The sequence below is a fragment of the Mustela lutreola genome, chromosome 12, assembly GCF_030435805.1.
Source record: "Mustela lutreola isolate mMusLut2 chromosome 12, mMusLut2.pri, whole genome shotgun sequence".
Lineage (NCBI taxonomy): Eukaryota > Metazoa > Chordata > Mammalia > Carnivora > Mustelidae > Mustela > Mustela lutreola.
This window is the reverse complement of record NC_081301.1, coordinates 260128-282699: the sequence shown is the minus strand read 5'-3', so window position 1 is coordinate 282699 and position 22572 is coordinate 260128. Positions and strand designations below refer to the sequence as shown.

The 22572-nt window shown below is 58.1% G+C and overlaps 1 protein-coding gene across 6 annotated transcripts in view; it reads left to right on the top strand.

The window, feature by feature from the left end:
• EHMT1 (euchromatic histone lysine methyltransferase 1) overlaps positions 1–22317 on the top strand; it is a 136067-nt gene extending 113750 nt beyond the window's left edge. For 5 of the 6 annotated variants that reach the window (XM_059142026.1, XM_059142025.1, XM_059142023.1 and 2 more), the window contains 11 exons: positions 900–1001; positions 2504–2608; positions 7665–7819; positions 8629–8796; positions 8961–9105; positions 9694–9771; positions 10662–10777; positions 11963–12049; positions 12494–12572; positions 20724–20899; positions 21064–22317. In XM_059142026.1, coding sequence (XP_058998009.1) covers positions 900–1001; positions 2504–2608; positions 7665–7819; positions 8629–8796; positions 8961–9105; positions 9694–9771; positions 10662–10777; positions 11963–12049; positions 12494–12572; positions 20724–20899; positions 21064–21241 — 1389 coding nt within the window. In that variant the 3' untranslated portion in view covers positions 21242–22317. The other variant, XM_059142028.1, reaches the window with a different exon arrangement.
• Positions 22318–22572: the final 255 nt, after the last annotated feature.

Sequence of the window (22572 nt, the reverse complement as noted above, 5' to 3'; positions counted from 1 at the left end):
AGAGAGACGCTGGAAGGAGGAAACGGCCGCGTGCGCGGGTCTCGGACTCACAGCCAGGAAGAGTCCGTGTGTGCAGGGCCCAAGCTCTCTGGTTGGCACTGAGCCTGGCTGTGCAAACCAGGATGCAGATGGTGCCCTGGCCCTCCCAGGACCCCCAAGGCTCTCCTGGAGCTTCCTGGATCTGACCTCCACAGTGGAGGGTCGCCTTTGTTTCGGTTTGAGATGCCGCAGTTAATGGGACCTAGTTAGCGCACTTGAAGCAGAGCTGAAAGCTAATGGGGACATGGGCCTGCAGCCGCAGGAGGCCCCTCGGATGTGTGTGGGCCCGCAGGGCAAGTGTGCCCCCGTCTGGGCCCCTGCTCTTCTCTGCCATTTATTATTTTTAATTCGGCGGCGCATAGAGCGTGATGATGGCGTTACTAGCACTAGTCTAATGTGCAATGGTGGCCGTTATCTCACGGAGGCCCCAGTGGGCATGGGGCCCGACTGTCACGTGAGGAGTGCAGGTGCCTGGCACAGGCCTGGGGGTTGTGTTGGAATACAGGCCATGGTGCGGCACGTGGCCATGTTGAGAAGCCCGGGGTGTGCCTGACCCTGACTGGACCGTGGGAGAAAGGAAGGGATGGGCACGTCACATGGTGTCCCTGCAGGTGTGTCTTACAAGGTAAAGAGGCCTTGCCCCATTGGTGTCCAGAGCTTGGAGTCTGGAGCCCGATGGACGGGGCTTGGACCCCAGCTGTGCGACCTCAGAAAACAACTCTGCCTTTCTCTGCCTGGGCTCCTTGCCATTCTAGAAGGTGCCTCCCTAGTGTGGGGAGCAGAAGGTCACTGTGGTGCTGCGCTCGGCCATGCCAGAGGTCGTGGGCTTTCTCTGGGTCTCAGTGGTGCTTGTGTTGCAGGACGCAGAGGGCTCCACTTGTCTGCACCTTGCTGCCAAGAAAGGTCACTACGATGTGGTTCAGTATCTGCTTTCGAACGGACAGATGGACGTCAACTGTCAGGTAACGCTGCCCCCTGCACTGGCGGACCCTCCACCTGGCCGCCTGGTCAGTGGCCCCGTTCTCCGTCGTAGCAGGGGTGGCCCCTCCCCGTTCTCTGCAGCCCCCTTGGCCTGGACTCGCCCCCACGGCCGCCTCCCCTGCCTGACCACTGGCTATTCTGAACGCTCACCACCGGCTCAGCTGCCCGGCTGGAGACTTCTCCCGCGGCATCTCCCCGGGCTGACCTGCCGGGCACCCTCCCTCCGTAGCCGTCTTTCCTCCCAGCGGCGGTCAGGGTTCCACGGCAGGGTCTTCATGTACACGGGGCCCCGGCACGAGGAGGTCGCCTGCACATCTAGTGAGTGGCTCAGAAGAGCAGGCAAGAGCCTTTCCCTCCCACTTGCTGAGACCCAGACCGCTCCCTCCCCTGTGACTCGGCCCTGGAGAGGCCATCTGGGCTCACAGGCCCTGTCCCGTCTTTCAGTCCCACCCCTGCCTCCAACCCAGCGCCAACAAGCCACCCGACAGAGACCCTCCCCAGTGGCCCAGATAGAGCTCCTGCCTCGTGCCACCTGGCCTCCCTCTGCTCTCAGGCCCACGGGCTGGGCCCCTCCCGATTCATCTTCTGTCTCCCACTTAGTTCGGTTTTATATGTTCCTGGGCCGGGTTCCCTGTGGTGTGCTTGTCCCCTGTTGTTGTGCCCCCAGGGCCCAGGTGGTGCCCTTAGCCAGCCTGCAGGGATGGCCTCACTGTAGTCATGGGGGCCGCATGTCTCCCAGAGAGGTGGCAGCTGGTGGGGGGGGGGGGCAGGAAGTCGTTGGGGACGTGTTGGGGAGGGTTGAGCTTTCTGCCACCAGACCATGAGTTGGCAACGTGATACTCATTTCCTGAAGACTTGCCTTTTTCTGGTTTAAATAAAACTACCCACCACCACTGAGTAAGGAGACAGGCCTGGGTTGCGGATGGTAGAAAGCCAGCTCGTCCGAACCATGACAGACCCTAATATGGGGTCAGCCTGGGCAGGCTTTCTGCTTCCTGCCCTTCAGGAAGAAGTGGGAAGTGAGCACAGCCTCCGTCAGTCTCTGGGCTTGGATGTCTGGCCATCTGCAGTGTTGGCAGCTGGTCATACTTCATGCTCGGGGTCTGTCTGGGTCACAGGGGCCGGTGCTTCCTACCAGCCAGACTGCTGCTCTGGATGGGATGGTCTGGTCAGCATTCTTGGTCCTTACGTGGTCCAAGTAGGCGTCCTGGTGGTGACTGCCCAGCAGGCTGCAAAGGGACGAGGGCACCTGGCGGATCTGTCCGTCCCCCTCAGAGCCGAGGTTCCAGCTGCTTCCTGCGCTCACTGAGGCACTGGGGGCTGCACCCTAAACCTTGGTCTCCTCATCCACAGAATGGGGACTTGGACTGTCTCCTGTCTTTTGTAGTCATCTTACAGGTCCTGAGTGAGACCGCTTCATGTTACTTGCCTGCAGAGCTATAATGGATTGTGTGTGTGTGTGTGGTGTGTTTTTTGGAATTAGGATGACGGCGGCTGGACGCCCATGATTTGGGCCACGGAGTATAAGCATGTGGAGCTCGTGAAGCTGCTACTCTCCAAGGGTTCTGACATCAACATCCGGGATAACGTGAGTCTCTGGCTGTCACTGGCTCTGAGCTCCCCCAGGGAAGCAGACCCTGGAGGAGGGTGGAGGGACCAGGGTGCACAGCGCGGGCAGCTGCAGCTTCTCGTTGTTGGAAGCCTGACTGAAGCTCTGCCCTCTTTCATGTTTTCCGCGGCCCCTGTGGACCCGCTCTGGCTTCCTGGGGTGGTTTTGTGGGTTAACCAGTTGCTGCGTGTAGACTGAGGGGCAGAGGTTCCTGAGACCTGCTCCGTGGATAGTACCTGCCTTTGGAGAGGTGAACCTGGACTGATTGCATCCCTGACTGCCACGTCTGTGGTTAGGGCCCGGGAGCCCAGGGCGCACCCCATACCTGGGCAGTAGCAGTGTGAACACTGTCTTGGGAGGAAAGAAAGGGAGCCGCCGTGTGCCCAGACCGTGAGAGCTAAGGTGCTTGTGTGGATGGGTAGTTTTATGGGGCAGATTGTTTTCAGAAAACAGGGTTTTGGGGCCAAGGTCAGAATATTTGCCAGTTCCCCTGGGAGTAATCTTCCAGCCTGTGTATCAGACAGCAGGTGGTTGTAGTTCATTATTTTATTATTTTTTAAAAGATTTTATTTATTCCAGAGAAAAAGGGAGATAGTGACAAATCATGAGTGAGTAGGGAACTGAGGGAGAAGCAGGCTCCCTGCCGAGGAGGGAGCCTGATGCGGGACTCCATCCCTGCACCCTGAGACCATGACCTGAGCCGAAGGCAGACGCATAACTGACTGAAACACCCAGGACGCCCCTCTAGTTAATATAAAAGGGCGTTTCTTGGAAGGTCTTCAGGGACCTGCTCGGGAACAAGGCAGAGGGATGGGGTCCCAGGGCGGATGGACACAGTGTGCCCTGCAGAGCTGTGTCGGCTGCTACAGAGAGTCCCCCAAAGCCGTAAATGCAAAATGTAGCACAGACTCATTAAACTGATAATGAAATAAGAAAGCAACTTACGGTGAGACGTGATTTTTGCAAGCATGCCATTCAGTACGGCGCCAGTCACGTGGAGCCCGGGCGTCCAAGGTAGGGAGCCAGGTGGTGAGCGGGACAGGCTCACCAGATCCCCGCTTGAAGAAGGTGGGGCAGTAGCGAACACCACCGGATCACTCACTATGGCTGTTCGGCTCTGGGACCCGGCCCCGAGTCTGCGAGCCAGTCCTGCTGGCCTGAAACCTGGAGTAGCATCACAGAAGCCGGCATCTGGGCCTGCAGCTTGTGGCTTAGCCGTGGGGTGTTTCTGTTTGTGTCCTTAGAGCTGGTGTCAGTGCAGTGGTGCTGCCTGTAGGGACCCAGGGGCTGGGAAACCCAGGGCAGCTCTGGGTGAGGGGAGAGGTAAGGGCTATGATGAAGTCCAGTATGGCTGCCGTAGGGGCCCGTTGTTCTCTGTCCTGCAGACACTTCATGACACATACCGCGCGGTCTCCTTCGAGCGTGGCCGTGGCCGTGGCCGTGTGGCAGGCAGGATGTCAAGAGTGTGTGGGTGCAGAGCAGCCCCCGGCCTCATAGGGCCTGTGGGTGTCAGTGCCTGTGCTGCTGGTGGCCCTCGAGAAGCAGGATGGACCAAGCTGTGTGGGTGCTGTTCCTGTGACAAACAGCCGTGTTTTTTTGCCCTAACAGTTCTAGTGATGTGTCCGTGGTGTACCATGTAAGGTGTTAGCCCCAAAAGCCATTGCCACAGCCAGGACAGTGCATGACTCTCCCAGAAGCTTCTTCCTGCCCCTGCTGCTCCGCTTTCCAGAGCCGGATCCCTGCATGGGGCCGGTGCCCAGGCAGCGTCAGTCAGCTGGGCTCAGCGTGCCGGCTCGTGGGTCCTTCACCTGGCCGCGGACGCTGGGTTTTCTGGGCTCCAGCTCTCACACACACAGGGCTGTGGACATGCGGGCACGTGTCTTTGCGTGGCCCCTGCCATCATTTCTCTCCCATAAAGCCTGGGTCGCCTGTTGACGGAGGCTGCCCGGCCCCCGCAGTGGCTGTGCCCGAGAGCGGGGTCTGCAAGCTGCTGCTTCGCGTTCTCCCCGGCACTTTCTGGGCTTCGTGGGTGTCCTCTTGCTGGCGGGGGCGGGCGGGTCTTGCTTCCGTTGTAAGAGTTGCTGTATATTCTGCGTGTACACTGGACAAGCCTGATGTCTGGTGTCTTGCTTGCAAGTCCACTGTCAGATGTTTTACACACCCTGGCACCTGTTTCTGAGAAGCAGATGCTTTTTAATTTTTATAAAGTCCAGTCTATTCATATTTCCTATTTATGGATCTTGTGTTTGTTGTCTCCTTAAGAAATCATTGCCTGACCCAAGATCCCCAAGACTTTCCTTCATGTTTTCGTGTAGCGGTTTGTTCTGCACGAGGGTGTCCAGCTGCCCCGGTGGCATTTTTTGGGGAGGCTGTCCCTTCTCCATGGGGTTGGCTTTGCCCCTTTGTCCACACGTGTGTGTCTCCATCCCGGGGCCCTGTCTTCTGTGCTGTTGGCCTCCATGTGTCTGTCTTACACCAGCACCGTGGTTTCTCAATTAAGAGAAAATGCTGTGTTACACGCACAGAGGGGTGTCCCGTTTCTCCTAGCTGTTGGTTTTGGACATTGTAGGTCACCAGGATATACCCTTACTTTGTTTCAGCCGTCAGCTATCTTTTGGAAACACTGTAATCTCCAAGGACCAGTGCCTGAGGCCACCACTTCCTTTACTGCTGAGGTCCTTGATTCCAGGGTCCTTTGTCTTCTGCATGTCTGACTTCGTTTCTTGGGATCTGCGGTGTGAGGTTGCTCCGAGCCCCTGATTCTCTTCTCCTTTCGCTCAAGTATTTTTTCACTCTGGATCGCAGTTTGCTGATTCTGCTGCAGTGTCGCTGTGTTTTCAAGCTTAGTCCTCTTTTCTTCAGAGCCTGTTGCGCTGTTACTCTCATTGAGTGTGTTTCCGGCGGACATCGTGCGAGTCGGCTCCCAGAGTTTTGTTTGTGACCTTGGGTTGCAGGCCACGCTCGGTCAGTCTTTCCTTGCTGGGGTGTCTGTAGTCCTGGGAAGGAGCTGAGCCTTATCCCGGCTGCAGTAAAGTTACCTGGAAGTAGTGTACTCTGGGTTTTGCTTTCTAGGTTTGTTATATTCCAGCAGGCCTCAGCCTTGTGCTGGTTGTCTCTCTTGCGCGGGTACTGGTGCTGAGCACTCTGCCTCAGCTTTGGGGGTATGTCCTCCTGGAGACCCAAGGTGAGAATGTCCGGATCTCCAGAGGCCTCTTTCCCAGCCCCATGTTCTGCTGCCTCAGCCCTGGCTGCCTTGGCCACCGGCCCTCAGTTCCTGTCTCAGGGTTTCTCCTGGTCCCCTCCCTGCCCTGAGGCCTGGATCTCAGGACTGTGCCCAGACGGACCCAGGCTCCCTTGTGTATTTCCTCTCTCAGGGGTACAGTATTTCATCATCTGATGTCCAGTGTCTTGAAAACCAGTATTTCACACATTGTGACTGTTTGGCTCTTTGAGGCAGGAGGGTCAATCCCAGGTGGTCCCCCTGGCCCAGTCCCTGCCAGAACCAAAGTGCCATCCATCACTTCATGTGCGTGGGTCAGGCTGTAACAGAGCAGGCAGATCCGAGCTAGTCTGGGACTGTACATCCCTGGGCTCCTCTGAGCCCAGATGCACAGGCAGTCTCCACCTGTAATTCTGGTCATAAAATCACAAAGGAATGAGAAAAAAGGCCTGTAAGGAAACCACGTTTTGTTCTGGAGCTTGCTCAGGTCTAGACAGTGGAAAGATGGTATCTCGAACAAGTCCAGGACAGGAAGCCCCAGGCAAATCCAGGCTTTTCAGAGAACACTAAGGCTGACCGAGGAGCCTTCAGTGAAGCCTATGCCTGGGGCGAGCTTTGTCTCCTGGCAGAGGGGGCCACTCAGCTTGACTCGTCCCTTTCCTCAAGTCCGTTGAGCCAGAAGCATTGGGTGCACTCCGAGTGGGGGACTGGGAGGCAGATCCCCCGAGAACTGGAGCACTCCGGGAGGTTCCCTGGACGGGAGGCACGCAGGGGCGAGGCGTGCAGGGTCAGTAGCCGGCGCTTCGGTCTCCTGGGGGCTGGCGGGCGGGGCGGGGCTGCCGTGCATGCGTGGGGCTGCCGTGCCGCCCGCCCCCTGGGGTGGCACCAGGGAGGACAGCCGGGCTTGACTCAGGTGGTGGCTCCTGCGAGATCGTGGGGGTTCTTGAGGCATCTGCCAGAAGAGCAGAAAGTGCTTTCAGGACAGTCAGTGCTGATGCTGGCTGTGAGGGGTTGAGCCCTGAGACCTAGTCAGAGGAAGAAAAGGACTAAAACATTCACTGCCTTGTGTTCCAGGGGAAGGCAGGAACCAACTAAAGGTTTGGTAAAGGAAGGGCTGAGTGAGTCACAGCCGTGAGCGCGGCCTGCACGTGGCCAGAGCTGTGGGTGTGCCCGCCCTGCAGGGAGCACAAAGCCGGCAGCCTAGTGTGCGTGCCGGGGGGGGGGGGGGGGGTGTCGAAGTGGCTTTCCCATTTGTCCCCAGTGTGGTCGCTTAGCTGTTGTGTCCCTTGTAATCTGCGCTGATTTCCCACCTGGCAAAGCTGCATGTTGCTCTGTATGCGTCCATATTCCTCATCTCTCACGTGAGCTTTAAATTTCCTTAATCTTCTGCACGTTTGTTTTCAAAGTGACAGTGTGATCCACAAACTTACTGTGATCATTCTAAGTCCTGTATAGCTTGTATACGGCACAAATGGTGTGTTCCTAATCTTTGATTTAAAATTTTTATTTTACAGAGGTTCTTACGAAGTAAGATTTTAATGCAGTCAGATTTGCCCACTTTTTATCTTTGTCACATCTTACACAAGTAGGGTCCTGTCCTGCAATTGTACTTTTTTTCCAAAGTGAATATGATTTTACTCCCAGATGTCGTCGTGTTTAGGTTGGTCTAATTCCAGGTGATTTTGCATTCTGTTTTCAAGATATTCAGTACTGTACTTACATTACTTTTATAACATGAGCGAAACACAGGACGCGTGCTCAGCATTCACTGGGTCTTTGCTGTCTCTCGGTGCGCTGCGCTGTCTGTCCGTGCAGGAGGAGAACATTTGCCTGCACTGGGCTGCGTTCTCAGGCTGCGTGGACATAGCTGAGATCCTGCTGGCTGCCAGATGTGACCTCCATGCCGTGAACGTCCACGGGGACTCGCCCCTGCACATTGCTGCCAGAGAGGACCGCTATGCCTGTGTCCTGTGAGTGGCCCTGCTGCCCGCAGCCCCTGCACACCTCCCAGGCACCCCGGGTGCTCCAAGGGAAGCGCTTTCCCTGAGCAGGTGGCGACCCATGTGAGGTCAGCATGGCTCTTTCTTGTTCAGGGAGGATCGAAGACTTAGATGAGTCTCACCCAGCACCCCTCGTCAGAGGGGAGGGGGCAGGCCCCCTGAGGAGGGTTGGAGGTGTTGGTGCTCCCCACTCTGCACTCAGAGCCCGTTCCTGTGTCGCATATGTGTGTGGGTGCCACTCGGGTTCTGGGAGTTGTCGTTGCTGTGCCCTCCATGAAACCTCAAGACCCCATCCTGCCTGGTCGCATGACCTCAGGTGTCCCCCCCCCCCCCCCGCCGCTCATCTGGAAATGCGGGGATGCCCTGTCGTGGGGATCACGCCTACTCAGGATACCACGCTGCCACCCTCCGTCCGGTGCTGACTCACCTGCAGGGTGCGGACGGTGTTCGTGGCGTGGTTCATCCGCCTCTCGCTGGCCCTGTTCCTCCTTGAGCAGCGGGCCTTCGAATGGAAAGGCCAGATACCCTGCCGGACCATCCCTAGCCCTTTACACACGCTTCCTGACAAGGAAACTGAGGTGACCTTTGACCTTAAATGTGGGAAAGAAGTAATGTATATTCCTGGTGAGTCAGGGCAGAACTTTTTGGAAGCACTGGTCAGCAAGCTTATTATCAAGGTGGATGATGTGTTCCCTTTACTTTTACCTTCTAAAGTCATAAATCTCGTGTCTTTTAAATGAAGGTCTGAGTGTTTTGTTGGCTTACATTTTTCCTTTTAGCCTCTTTCTTTCTCGGGATTCAGATGTCACCTTGAAGAACAAGGAGGGAGAGACGCCCCTACAGTGTGCAAGCCTCCATTCCCAGGTGTGGGACGCGCTGCACACGAGCCGGGCGCTTCGAGACGCAGCCCCCGACAGGCCTGCGCCGACGGAGAGGACGGTGAGCAGGTGAGACCGCCGCTCTCTGGCCAGGGCTGACGGATGGGGCTCGAAGAGGGGAAGCATCAGCTCCTGGCCCAGCTGAGGCCCTCCCCCGGGTCTGAGTCCAAGGTGCCTGGCCCGGGGCTTGGCGGCGGCCCTGTTGGGGTAACGTCGCCCCTTTCCGGTGGCAGAGACATTGCTCGAGGCTATGAGCGCATCCCCATCCCGTGTGTCAACGCTGTGGACAGCGAGCCGTGCCCCAGCAACTACAAATACGTTTCTCAGAACTGCGTGACGTCTCCCATGAACATTGACAGGAACATCACCCACCTGCAGGTCAGTGATGGGGGCATGGTGGCAGGCCTCTGGGGCCTGGGTCCACAGGCATTTTCCTCATGGTGATTGCCTTCCACTAAAGAGTCTAAAGGCAGATAAAGATCCTTCCTGAAAGCAGATCCGGTGCCTCGTTTTGGGGTCCCAGCCCCTAGAGCAGTGCCTGGCGTCCCCCGGTGAGTCATGTTTCGGGGGTGCCACCACTGTCCCTGCTTCCGAGCTCCTCTTGCCTTGAAGCTGGACCTGTGCCCTCAGGGCAGGGTTGTGGCCCTTTCCCATGGAGTGGCGGGCCTTAAGCACCGGCCTCGGGATTTCTGCCTCTTAGCCCTACATCGCTGACCGTCCTGCCTCCTCCCTTCCTTTGGGTTCCTCGTCCAGAGCCCCTCATGTGGTCTCTCTGTGTCTAAGCGGCTGGGTGTCCTCTCCTGCCCATGTGCCCTCTTCCTTGGGCTGCATGCCCCTTGGTGTCCTTGAGAATGGAGAGGTTCGAGCCAGTCTCCTTTCTTCCATGCGGGCCTGGCCTTCTGCGAGCGCGCGTCAGGATGGCGAGGCGTGGCCGAGAGTGGCCCCTAACGCGCCGTCTCCCCACAGTACTGCGTGTGCATCGACGACTGCTCCTCCAGCAACTGCATGTGCGGCCAGCTCAGCATGCGCTGCTGGTATGACAAGGTGAGTCTGCGGCCGCGGCCCACATCTCCCACAGGCCCCCACGGAGCCCGGCTGGCCTGGGAAGGAGGGCTGCGGGGAGCCAGCCTCCGTGACAGCTGTCGGTGAGCCCAGCCCAGTGCCATTGGGGATACAAGGAGACGGCTCCGGAGGCCGGCGTCCAGTAGAAGATGCTTAAATGCCCTTAGTATCGGAAGTTCAGAGGTTGTCCGGGGGACCGGAGCCAGGGTGTCCCGGGGTGGGGATAAGAGCACAGCAGAGTCACCTTGGGAGCATGGGGCGTGGCACGGGGGCTGTTCCTGCCTGCTGAGCAGGGGGTGACGGCACGCGCCCCGGAGGAGTGTGCTCTGTGAGGCACTGCTGTGCTGAGGGTGCGTGAGAGCGAGCATTCCAAGGGTCTCCCTGTTCAGAGCAGCCTCTAAAGCCACGGGGACTCCGACTCAGCCATGAGGCCCTCGTGTGTTGGCCAGTGGCTTTGCTGTGTCCAGGTGTAGGACAGGAAAGCAGGTGGCCCGGTCGCTGCCAGAGCTGTGGGCCTGCCGGCTGCACGGAGAGACTCCAGCGTGGCAGTGGACGTGGGCTGGGGGCTGATGACCCCATGAAGGAAGTGGAGGGGCCTGTGGGCTGCTGGCCTTGGCGATGCTGAGTGCGTTCCAGGAAGGAGGAGGGAGGTGGACCGGGGGGGCGGAGACCAGACACCTGTGTACGCTCCCGGTTAATGCTTCCTGTCCAGACCACGGATGTGGAACATGACCCTGGTGCCCCTAGCGTGAAATCGGACCAGAAACTATCGTTTTAATACCTGTGTTTTAGTTTGTAAAACTGTGTTGGTTTAAGTGTATTTAGCGCGAGTGGCGAGCCACGCTCAGTCCCGACTGCACGTCTGTCCCCAGGACGGCCGGCTCCTGCCCGAGTTCAACATGGCGGAACCGCCCTTGATCTTTGAATGCAACCATGCCTGTTCCTGCTGGAGGAGCTGTCGGAACCGCGTCGTGCAGAACGGCCTCCGGTGAGCACGAGCCCCTGCGGCCCCTGCCTGAGTGCAGGGCTCTAAGCCCTTCAGTGCTGGGTGATGCCAAGGGTGTCTATTTTCAAGGTTTGGGAACAGTTGCAGATTTCTTGCAGAGTTTGCTGTATTTTACAGGGGTTTCATACAGACAAGGCTGGGATACGTTGCCACGTGCGTGTGTGCTCACGGTGGAGACACAAGGATGCTATCTTGTGTGAGCCCTTTGTCCCCGGCTGGTGGGACAAGCTGGCACAGATGACACAAGTCCTGCTTCTGAGCACTGGGGGGTTGGTGAGGCCTGAGGGACAAGGCTGTCCCATGCAATGAGCTCCATGAAGGCCCGGAAACGGGCTCTTTCCGAGCATTGCCTTTGCCTCAGGTAGCAGGTGCACAGCAACTGTGGGAAGACTCAGACCACTTCTGAAACATCCTGTGTTGAGTGACCATCTCAGCAACATCAGAGTGAGCGTGCTCTGGTGGACAGCATTTCAGACCACATGGATGCCCTGTTCTTAAGTCACTTGGGGCTCTTGGCCCCGTGAGGTCTGGGCAGCACCCCTTTCACGGGCCGCGCTCAGACACCTTCCTACGGCGTCCCCTGTCCCTGAGCTTTTCCTCTTGTGCACGAGCTTGAGAATTGGAAGAGCTCTCTGGCCGTCAGAGGCATGAGGGCAAATTCACGTGCAGCATCGGTCTGGTTTGTCGGCACCGCAGGGTTTCTCTGCGCACCAGCGGTCAGAGAGTGCCTCTGACCAGCCCACACATCCCTGTTTCCCTGTTGGCCTCACATCCTCTGTGGGGAGGACACACGTGTCCGGCTCCCCCAGGGCCCCTGGACACACAAAAGGGCAGGTGGGTCCCCATGGCTCTGAGCTTGGGAGATCCCCCCACCTACCCTGAGGGGCTAGCAGTGTCTGCCCCTCTGCTCTTCACTGCAGCCCGGGGGCTCGGCCAGACCTGTCCCCGTGTTACAGATGAAGACACAGGCATTGGGACCGAATTCCAAGGCAGTCTCCCGTTCCCTGAAGATGTGCTGTGGGCTTCCGTGCACGGGAAGCTCCAAGGAGCTCTCGCGATGGGAAGGCTGTGTCTCACGCTCTGTTTGCTGCTGTGGCTGGTGGTGTGGTCCACACTTGAGTCAACCACTGAGGAGCTTGGTGCTAAGTGGCTGACCCTGTTTTCCAGGGCCCGGCTGCAGCTCTACCGGACACAGAACATGGGCTGGGGCGTGCGGTCCCTGCAGGACATCCCCCTGGGCACCTTCGTTTGCGAGTAAGTGAGTGCATGCCTAGGTCACTCCAGGGCTGCCGGCTGCCCTGTCGTTTTGGGGACAGCCCAGCAGTGTGGGTTGAGGGGCTGCTAGGGCCCTGGCCATGCCTAGGACTCGTGGATGCCCCTGAAAACCAAGTTCCTGTTGTCTCCAACCCTCACCTACCTCCCTGGCTTTCCACCTGCACTTGGCCTCTCACCAGGTCGTGGCTGTTTTAAGGTGGTACTGTTCAGTGGCTTTCAGGGAGTGTCATTGTGGATCCTTGGTCCCAGAAGTTTTCTGTGTCGTCCTCTTCTGGGACCTAAAGTTAAACCCCAGCTCGGTCACAGGCATGTTCTCCAGAACATTTGGCCACATGTCGGGGCCGGGGATGGGCCTGCACCCTGGCTCGTGGTCAGGGGCGAGGGTCCTGCTGTCTGCTCTCAGCTGCGCCCTGCCTCCCACAGGTACGTTGGGGAGCTCATCTCTGACTCGGAAGCTGACGTTCGGGAGGAAGACTCTTACCTCTTTGATCTTGACAACAAGGTAACGCGTTTGGAGGGGTTGGGGTGTAGAGAGCTGATTGCGGCCATGCGGCGTGGGAGCGGTAAGGAGGCTTGCCCACAGCGGCCCGGTGTCCTCACTGCCCGCCCCGGCATGCTGGTGCGCTCAGGGCTCGCAGGGTGCCTGCAGTTGGGCCCCCGACCCCGGAGGTCCCCAGGCTTGTGCAGTGAGGAGCCTGCTTCCCTGAGGACGTGAAGCCTGGACGCAGCCCACCAGTCCTCTGAACCCCTGCTGCTCACCAGGGGTTAGAGTCCATGGCTGGCAGAGGGCAGAGGGCTGTGTGTGCACGGCAGCAAACAAATGGGAGCAAGCCTCGTGTGAGGGACAAGGGTCTCACGTGTGTCCTAGCTGCCCTCCTGGTTGGGGGGGTAGTAGGTCGGCCCTGGTCTGCACCCAAGGACCCGGGTTTCTGGGGACGTTTGGAGGCCACCTCAGGCCGTCCTCACCCCACTCTCGTGCCTGTCCTGCTCTTAGTCCATGACTTGCCTGTTCAAGAACTTCCAGGAACATGGTCAAGGTGCAGGTGGGGACCCAGGGCTCTCCTGTAGCCACAGCTGCCGGAGCCTGGAGTAGCTGCCCTTCCCGCCATGCCCCCCCCCCACCCCTGCAGTCAGCTCTCAGAAAGCCACGTCCCGGGGGGAGAGACCTGTGTCCTGGGTGGTTGCAGTGTGCAGGCCCTGATGTCCCCCCCCCCCCCCCCCCCGCAGTCCCCTCTGTGGACCTCCGACCCGGTCTTCTGTCCTTCCTTGTCCTTTGAGCGGTTTGCCCTTCATGGTTTGTGCCAGTGCTCCACAGGTCTTGGGGCGAGTGCCCTCCCGTGGCCTTTGTGTCTCGCAGAGATATTCTCTCTGTGGCTGTTGAGTTCCCGGTGATGTCTTTTCATGAACGGAAGCTGCTGTTTTCATTGTCTTCCGATTTCTCTGCCTCTCCCTCCATGCTGTGGGTGTTCGTAGCATCCCAGGTGAAGCCAGGCCTTTCACAGCCGAGACCGTGCGGAGGCACACGTGCGGCGTCTGCAGAACTTACCCTTGGCCCCCACGTGTAGGCTTATGGTCGTTCTGCTGCAGCGCCCAGCTTTACCCCACGCTGATATCTGGGTGACTCAGGACCGTTGGCTGAGAAGACCGTCCTTCTCCCCACCGCCCCACAGCGCGGCTTTTGTTGGAACACAAGTGTCCTTGTGTGTTGGGGCGCCCCTCTGTCCTATCTGCTGATGCTGTAGTAACCATCTGACCTGACGTCCTCTTACCTTGGGGTCTGTAGGGCTGTCTTTCTTTTCTTGGTCTTGTTCAGTTTCTGTGTAGGTTTTAGGGTCAGCCGGACAAGTTGTACAACACAGGGCAGTGTTGAACCTGTGACCCACCTCGGGGCCCCTGGGGCACCTGCTTTTCTAGGTGACGAGCACAGTGTCCCCCTCTGCTGGCCATCCCCAGTTGCCCCACTAAGGCTCCGTGCTGCTGTGCGCAATTTTGTTTGTTTGTTTGTTTGCTTGTTTTCTAAAGATTTTATTTATTTATTTGACAGACAGAGATCACAAGTAGGCAGAAAGGCAGGCAGAGAGAGAGGAAGCAGGCTGCCCACTAAATAGAGAGCCAGATGCAGGGCTCCATCCCAGGATCCTGGGATCATGACCTGAGCCAAAGCAGAGGCTTTAACCCACTGGGCCTTCCAGGCACCCCCATCTGATAGGTTTTTGCTGATTTTACTTTAAGGGTCAGTTTTATTGTAAATAATTGATGTTCAGTGAACAAGGAGTGTGTGTGCGTAGTTTTGAGTCTGATCAGTGCCAGGACCAAGACCTGGAGCGCTTCCCCTGCCCCATGGTGCCCCCACCCCAGGTGGCCGTGGAGCTGCATCTGTCGTCGCAGCTGGCTTTTCCCAGGGCCAGAGTTTCCCACGAGTGGGGTCAGCGTGTGCTCCTCTGCTCTGGCTCCTGCGGTTCCCCCCAGGTGATGGCAGGTCCTGTGACCCACCAGCGGCCCAGCTGTGTTGTGCCACTGCCTAGGGACGGACCTGGGTGTTCCCGGATTTCAATGTTCAGAGTAAATCTGCAGGGTTTGGTTTCTGTGGGTTTGAGTTTTCATTTCTTATGGGTAATTCCTGGCAGTAGGATTACTGATGTCGGGTGAACGTGTACGTTTAATAACTTTAAAAGAAAAGGGAAGCAGTTTCCCAAAGTAGTTGTGTCACTTCAGGTTTCCACCAGCAACAAATGAGAATTTCAAACACTGTAATTTTAATGTGCGTTTTCTTGATGATTTTTTAAAAAGATTTTCTTTATTTATTTGACAGAGCAAGGGTGGAAACACAAGCAGGGGCGGGGGGGGAGAAGCAGGCTCCTTCCGAGCAGGAAGCCCAGTGCGGCACCCTGGGGTCACGTCCTGCGCTGAAGGCAGACGCCCAGTGACTGAGCCACCAAGCGTCCCTCTTGATGATTTTTTTTTTTTTTTTTTTTTTTTAAAGATTTATTTATTTATTTGACAGAGATCACAAGTAGGCAGAGAGGCAGGCAGAGAGAGAGAGAGGAGGAAGCAGGCTCCCTGCTGAGCAGAGAGCCCGATGCGGGACTCGATCCCAGGACCCTGAGATCATGACCCGAGCCGAAGGCAGCGGCTTAACCCACTGAGCCACCCAGGCGCCCCGATTTTTTTTTTTTTTTTAAAGAATTTACTTTTAAGTCCTCTTCACACCCAGCATGGGGCTCAAACTCAAAACCCTGACATCAGGAGGGCGGGCTCCTACGACTAACCCACTGGGTCCCCAGCTTCCTGAAGGTCATTGACGTGCGCGTCTCGCCGTGTGCCAGTTGGTCTCCTTCTTTGCTCTTTTGTGCGGGAATTTTGAAAAGCCGCTGCCCGTTGTTTACTCGGGCTACGCACCTTCTTCCTGAGTCGTAAGGGTTCTTTGTGTTCCTGATCCGCGACCTTTGTCAGACACGGGTCCTGTGTTTTCTCCCAGCCCGTGCCTCGATGGTTCGTTTTCTTAGCAAGGTCTTCCATGGAGCAGAACATTTTCTTCCCGTTTCATGCTTTGCGTCCTACGAATTCTTTGTCTCCCACGAGGTTGTGGAGATTTTTTCCTTTCTCTAGGATTTTCATATTCTTGGCTGCTAGATCCACAGTCCATCTTTTGTGTGGCTTGAGGTAAGGCTCAAGACTCCTCTTTGTCCGTGTGAGTACTCGGTGATTTCAGTGCTGGCTGCCGTTGGCTGGAAAAGCCTCTGCTTGGACCGTCAGGAGTACGTCCTTGCCTGGACTGTGTTTTGTTTCTTTGATTTATTTGCTAACCTCACACTGACCCTGCTGTCTCTTCCCTACTGTCGGTTCAGGGGAAATCTTGGAACCAGGTCATCCCTTTCTAAAGGTCCCTGGAGCTCTCCGGAGTGCGCTGGGTTTCCGTACGCATTTAGAACCCGGGTGCGTGTACGAGAGGAGGCCGCTGGGACTTGACTGGGACTCTCCGGTCTGTTGGTCCACTCAGGGGCGCTGGCATCTAACAGTGTTGAGTCTTCTCCACTGGCTGGTGTCTGGGCCTGGAGCCAGCCTGCCCCAGCAGACCCCGGGCCCTAGTGGGGACGCCATTCCAGCAGCCGTCTCTCTCCTGCTGCCTGCTGCCTGTGGCTGCCCCTGCCCAACTCCCGGCCTTCCTGTCTCCTCTCAGTCCAACCCCTCCAGGCCGTTCCCTCCGGCCTGCTTCTCTGGCTCGTTCGTTCTGGCGCGTGATGTACTCCGGAGCTTCCCAGGGTTCACTCCAGCTCAGACCTTGTGTCGCCCATGGCGTAGCCATACCTGTGCCCGTGGCGTCTGTGTGTCTCACCCACTGTCGAAGACATCGGGAGACTTTCTGGTTCTACCTTCAGAATGCATCTGACCACCTGGTGCCAAGCTGCGTGCCTTTTCCTTGGGCTGGGCTGTCCCCAGGTTTTGGGTCTGTGCTAGGACCCCAGAATCTCCCTGTCCTTGCTGTTCTAGAACCTTCTGAATACCCACCTCCTCCTAGCCGCCTTTGCTTGAATCTGCCCTGGTTAACCAGGTGCCTGCACACACTCAGCTTCTCGGAGTAGGGCAGGTTTGCAGGGGCACAGAGCTCCCTTCCCGTGGCGTTTTTGTCTTAGGAGGGACAAGTAGTTTCTTTATCAGAACTACTTTAGAAGAGCACGTGGCACACACGTCTGAAGACCCAAGCAGCATCGTTCATGGTGGGAAAGATGCGGTGTTTACGTGGCCAGGAACGGATGCCCGCCGGGCTGGGCAGCAGTCAGGTCTGGAAGAGCTGCTTGCTCCAAAGATGGGCAGCTCTCCTGTCTCTCTGTGTACCTGTGTCCCTTGCCCCCACGGAGTCTCTAAGCTGAGTGTGGTCGGGTGAGCAAAAACTCAGGGTACACCACAGAAAAAGTTTTACTGAGAGACACCATGCCAGAGGCCAGGGAAAACACAGGTGGCACAGGGACCAGTGGGCAGGGACTCAGCTTTGTGCTCCACGCCTGCGGGGGTGGGGAACCTGCAGCTTGTTCCCCCAACCCTGGCATCAGGGGAGGGCTGTCCTGCAGGCTTTGGGCGATGCTGCCGGTAGGGACCCTCGGAGGGTCTCAGGCTGTGGCCTCCCTTGTGGTGGGGTCCGGTCCTGGCATGAGGGCCTGTGATGTCATGTGCTCCTCGCCCTGAGGACACCCCGCCCCTCCATGTGCCCCTCACACATCCTGCCCAGGTCTAACGGTCTGCCCCGCAGCCACGCTGGCTGCCCTGTGGTCTCTCTGTTAGTTAGGGACAGACCCTGCCTCCAGGATGTCTATTTCTCGCCTCCGTGGACAGTCTCTTGCTTACGTCGCGACGGCCCCACAGGACAGAGGAGAGAAGGCCGCGCTGTCGGGAGCCGGACACGCCACCCGTTAGATCCCGCTTCGTTTCTTCGGTTCTTGTGCCAGGAACGTGACGTCACTCAGAAACCTGTCATTTTGTTCCTGAGGAGCCGGCGTGTGCCTGCAGGGGCGCCAACTGTTGTGCCTCACGAGACCGACCTCAGTTTCCCCAGAGTGTGAACAGCTGGTTTGCTGCCGCCTTCTCAGTGCTGCGTCCCATCATTTCTTCTCCCCGAGGGCAGCCCTGCGCCCCTCGCGCTGTCCTGCAGGAGCCTGCATCCGTGTGCATGTGGTCGGGGGCCGCGTCCCCGTCCGCTGTCTCTGCAGAAGCCTGAGGGCGCGGGCAGCCTGGGGTCTGCCTCTCCCAGACCCGGAGTACGTGAGCCTTGGCTGCCCACCTTCTCCTGATGCCGGGGCCTTCCCTGAGGGGTGTCCCATCTCTCACGTTTCCTAACAGACTCTTACGTTGGAAAGAAGAATCTTCCCCACCCAGATGTGGGCTTTCGAGCAGCCCCTTGCGTACAGGCAAGATCACTCATTCTTGCCACCAGGGGCGCGGGGGGGTCGCAGGAGGAGCTCCTGGTGCTGAAGGGGTCGGGGTCTTGTCTTCTTCCTCTCTCACATGTTGCAGCTCCTGCTTGTTCTGTACTGAGGGCTGTGGCCGGCCGTCGTCCACGCTGGCCCCAGAGGAGCCTGTTTGCTCTGGCCTCGCCTTCCTTGGCCTCGTTGTGTCTGGCTCCCTCGTTCGGCCTCAGAAGTCTCTGAGCTGCCCTGGGTCCTTGCAGTCAGGACACCAGGGGTCAGAAGTATGGAATGAAAGAATCCTTAAAAACGTGTCCCGTCGCTGCTGGGTTGAACGCTGCTGGGGTTTGCGGAAGCCCTTGACTGTGATGCCGCCTCCCGCCTGTCCAGGTCCTGGCTCCTCGCGGTGTCCGTGGTTTCAGAGGGGCCACTAACGTGCTGGCCACGGACACCGCAGCGCGGGTGTGCGTGCCGGGTCTTTGCTGAGAATGTGCCCACTGAGACCACGAGACCCCTGGGCAGCTCCTGGTGTGACAGCTCTTTGGGTGGGTGGGCTCCTAGTCTGACATGCAGGTGTGTGTGTCTTAGTTCATGTCAGATTCTAGAATTCTAGGGGTGCCCAGCTGGCTCAGTCGGCAGAGCGTGAGGCTCGCTGTCTTGGGGCTGTGAGTTCAAGCCCCATGTTGGGGATAGAAAGTGCTTTAGAAATAAATAACAAATTGTAGAATTTTAAAATCTATTTTTTAGTTACATAAAATATTTACGTGCTTTTGAAGTAGAGATTATCCAGAAAGCTCTGCTCAGGAGAGCCTTGCCTGTTCTGTGACCCCCACAGGTGACCCTTCGTAGGACACCGAATGTCCATGTGTGTTTCTTACTTCCTTGCCTTACTTACAGAGAAGGTGGCGCGCCCGTGGCACAGGGATCACGTATCCTGAGTGTGCACAGGGTTCTCGTTGCTTTGGGGACACTCAGGACCATCTCAGCCTTTGCTGGACTTGCAGTAGCATCTCCAGGACCCGTCCTGCCCACAAGCCTCTTTGTGGGGCGCTCGCCCTCGCCCGCGTTGCGGAGGCTGTGCCCAGCCGTCCCGTGCTGGCTCTGACAGCCGGAGCAGGACAGTTGGACTGAGGAATTGCACTGGACTCTCTCGTGTGTCTCTGAGATGCTCACTGTCAGAGGGACGTGCTTTGTCTCCTGTCGTCAGGGTCGCCCAGAGGGGCCTGCAGCGTCCTCGCCTGCTCGGGCAGCATCTGGGCTGCCTCAGGGCCGGGCTCTGTGGGTTCTACAGAATGTGTCCATCTGCCCGGTCTGTCGCCTTTGTGCCCGTTGCTGTGTGGGCGGCTCCAGCCTCTGACAGACGTCCTGCGGTCTGTCCGACCGGCCGGTCGGGCTCGCATGTGGGCTGTTTCTGTCGAGGTGGAGGCTTCCCCCGCCTGCCCTGGCGTCCCTGGCATCCGTCCTGGCTTGGCTCTGGCGGGGACTCTTGCACACGGTCTGAGCCCCACGGTGCCCGGCAGTCATGGGGTCTGGCTCCTCACGCCTCATTCCGCACAACGGTCTTCGCCGTGTGCCCCACACGGTTGGGCCGCGTGCCCACCAGGGCTGTTCACAGGAGGGGAGCTGCTTCCTGCGTGGGGGCCACCTGCATGTTTAGTCCGTGGCACCCGGAGGCAGAGGCCAAAGGCTTGTGCCACGCGAGTCATTGTACAGTTTCTGCCTAGAGGCAGGACTGCTGGGTCAGGAGTGCGTCGCCTTCAGTTTCGGGGGAAGGTTGTCCGAGACAACCCTCCGTCACCATTTTGCCTTTCCTTGACCCCTGAGGGTCCTTTGGCTTCTGGTCAATGCTTTGCCCTCCACAGGGCACACCCCCGGAAGGCCCCCTTCTCCTCGTGGTGTATCTGGCCTTCCCTCCCAGACGTGGCACTCGGTTCCTATGTAATAAGTTCCCACAGATGTAGCCGTGGGGGACGTCTCTGCTCACCGGCCGCACGCTGCAAGGGGCAAACCCGGTGTGAGTGGGCTCTCTGCTCAGGGCTCTGGGGCAGGCAGGGTTCTCTCGGGAGACAGGGCTGCAGCCTATTGAGGGTTGGAGGACTCTGCTCCTTGCGTCCCCGGGCAGATGCCCGCCCCCTTCAGTACCCAGGCCACGCACGTTCCTCACCACATGACCCTTTGGACTTCAGGCCCCGGTGCTCTGGCTTTTTCCAGAGAAGGCTGCTACTTCAGGGGCTCCTGTGGGGAGGTCAGGCCCCCAGCCAACCCCCCTTTCTCACCATCCGCTCTGGTCCTTTCTGCTCGTAATCACAGGGGTGGCGCTGGGGCAGGGTCCCGGGGCTCCTGAGGTCCTGGCTCCTCCCTGTCCCACTGGGTTCGTAGGACATGGCAGTGTTTCTGTCACGTGGCTGTGACCGACCACTCAGCCTCCCTCCCTCTGCCCCACCTGCCCGCACACTCCGCGTCTCCCGGCCACTCCTTGGGATCTGCTCCTCCATCACCAAGTCCCAAAGAGCTGCTCCCCACCTGCTCCCCAACCTCCTGCCACACCCCGTGGTCCCTGCAGCCCTGCCCCCTTCCTCGTGATAGTGGTGTCCAAGCGTCCGATGGTCCACGTCTGGCTCACGGTGTGGAGTGGGTAGCATCCCCACGACCCTGAGGCCTCTTGTGCCCCTGCTCTGGGCCGCGTTTCTGCCTGCGGCCTGCAGATCCGCAGGCTCCTGCTGGAGCTCCCTGCTCTCCTTCCCGCCCCCCAGGACGGCGAGGTGTACTGCATCGACGCTCGCTTCTACGGGAATGTCAGCCGCTTCATCAACCACCACTGCGAGCCCAACTTGGTGCCCGTGCGTGTGTTCATGTCACACCAGGACCTGCGGTTTCCCAGGATCGCCTTCTTCAGCACCCGCCTGATTGAGGCCGGGGAGCAGCTGGGGTAGGTGCCGCCGTCCCCAGGGGCCAGCTAAGCGTGGGGACCTTCTGTGGTTGTCTGTGTTTCCGCAGCTCTGAGCCAGGACAGACGGCTCTGCTCGGGCTGGGTCCCCCCTGCTGCCAAGCAGTGTGGCCTGGACGCCACCCTTAGCTCTGGTCTCTCCCCAGGTTTGACTACGGGGAGCGCTTCTGGGACATCAAAGGCAAGCTGTTCAGCTGCCGATGCGGCTCCCCCAAGTGCCGGCACTCCAGCACAGCCCTGGCGCAGCGGCAGGCCAGCGCCACCCAGGAGGGCCAGGAGAACGGCCTGCCCGACACCAGCTCCTCCACCGCTGACCCCCTCTGAGCGGCAGCCGGCATGGGGCACCGGGTGTCGGTGCTGTGCACACTGCAGTCGGAGAGGAAGGAGAAGTGGATGCCTGAAGGCCCCGACCTGGGGCTGCAGGGCTGCGAGGCCCCAGCGTGGTGGCCCGTGGGCCGGGGGCGGGCGCTCGGGAAGACTCTGGGATTCCGCGCTGGCGTGACCTTGTGAGTTTCTGATGATGGTTTTGTCGTTTCCACATTTCTCGTTCCCCCTCTACTCCCCTGGTTCCTGTTCCACTGTGGGGCTTGTTGGCCAAGTCCTGTGGGCCCAGATCCCTGCGTGGCACCTGCCGAAGGCGCAGTCAGCTGCGAGCTGCTCCGTGGACCCGCCTGCCCGAGGCCTGCGTGGCAGCTGCCGTCCCGGGTGCTGTGCGGACTCCGTCCCCACCTCGACCTGGGAGAGGTCCAGGCCAAGCCGTCACTGACTTTGGAGAAAATGTGGGTTTGCTTTTTAAAGAAGTTCTATATCTAGTCCTATATATCAGACCTCTAATGCATTTCTTTCCGAGGAAGCGGTTTGTCGGGTGCAGGAGGGCCGCGGCCCCCGGAGGACCCCGCACCAGCCCTGCCGGCTCAGCGATGCTGGCGCCTTCTGTTGATTTTTAAACCACATGCTATGATGATGAATAAACTGATTTATTTTCTACCATTATTGAACATTAGGACAAATAAAAAACACAAAACACAGACAACGGTGCTGATTCTGGTGTGGTTTCTACTCACCATGTGAAAATAAACTATCAACTGTATAAAGAGAACAAAGTGATTTTAGAATAAAATGCAGGAAAAAACTTTTTTTAAAAATGTTAGTCTTGTCGTGGAATAAATTTGCCGTCACCTTTTGTGTGAGGGCCTGCCAGGTCATCTACTTTTCTAAACACTGTAATTAGTGCAGTGGCAGTGGGGTTTTTGTGCGGCTCTTCTAAAACACTCATGATGCAGTCATGTTTATTTTTTTCTGTTAAAATGTTTTTGACAGTTTTAAGAGCAGTCTTTTGGCTCAGACCATTTCTTGTTCTGTTTTCAATGAAATCAATAAAAAAAGAGAAGTACTTTAAATGAGGTTTTTATTATGGCATCGTTTCACCTGCTTTCTGCAAAACACCTGCGTTGCCCGTGGGGCGCTCTAGGGTTCTCGCGAGGCGGGGCCGGAGCCCCTCCATGGACCTGGATGCTCACGCCTTCTTGACCTCGAAGAGCACACCCCATGCCTGCACCCCAAGGCGGAAGACCTGTCTGTGCGGGTCGCTCTGTGTGTGTGTGTGTGTGTGTGTGTGTGTGCATATGTGTGTGTGTGTGTGTGTGTGTGCAAGT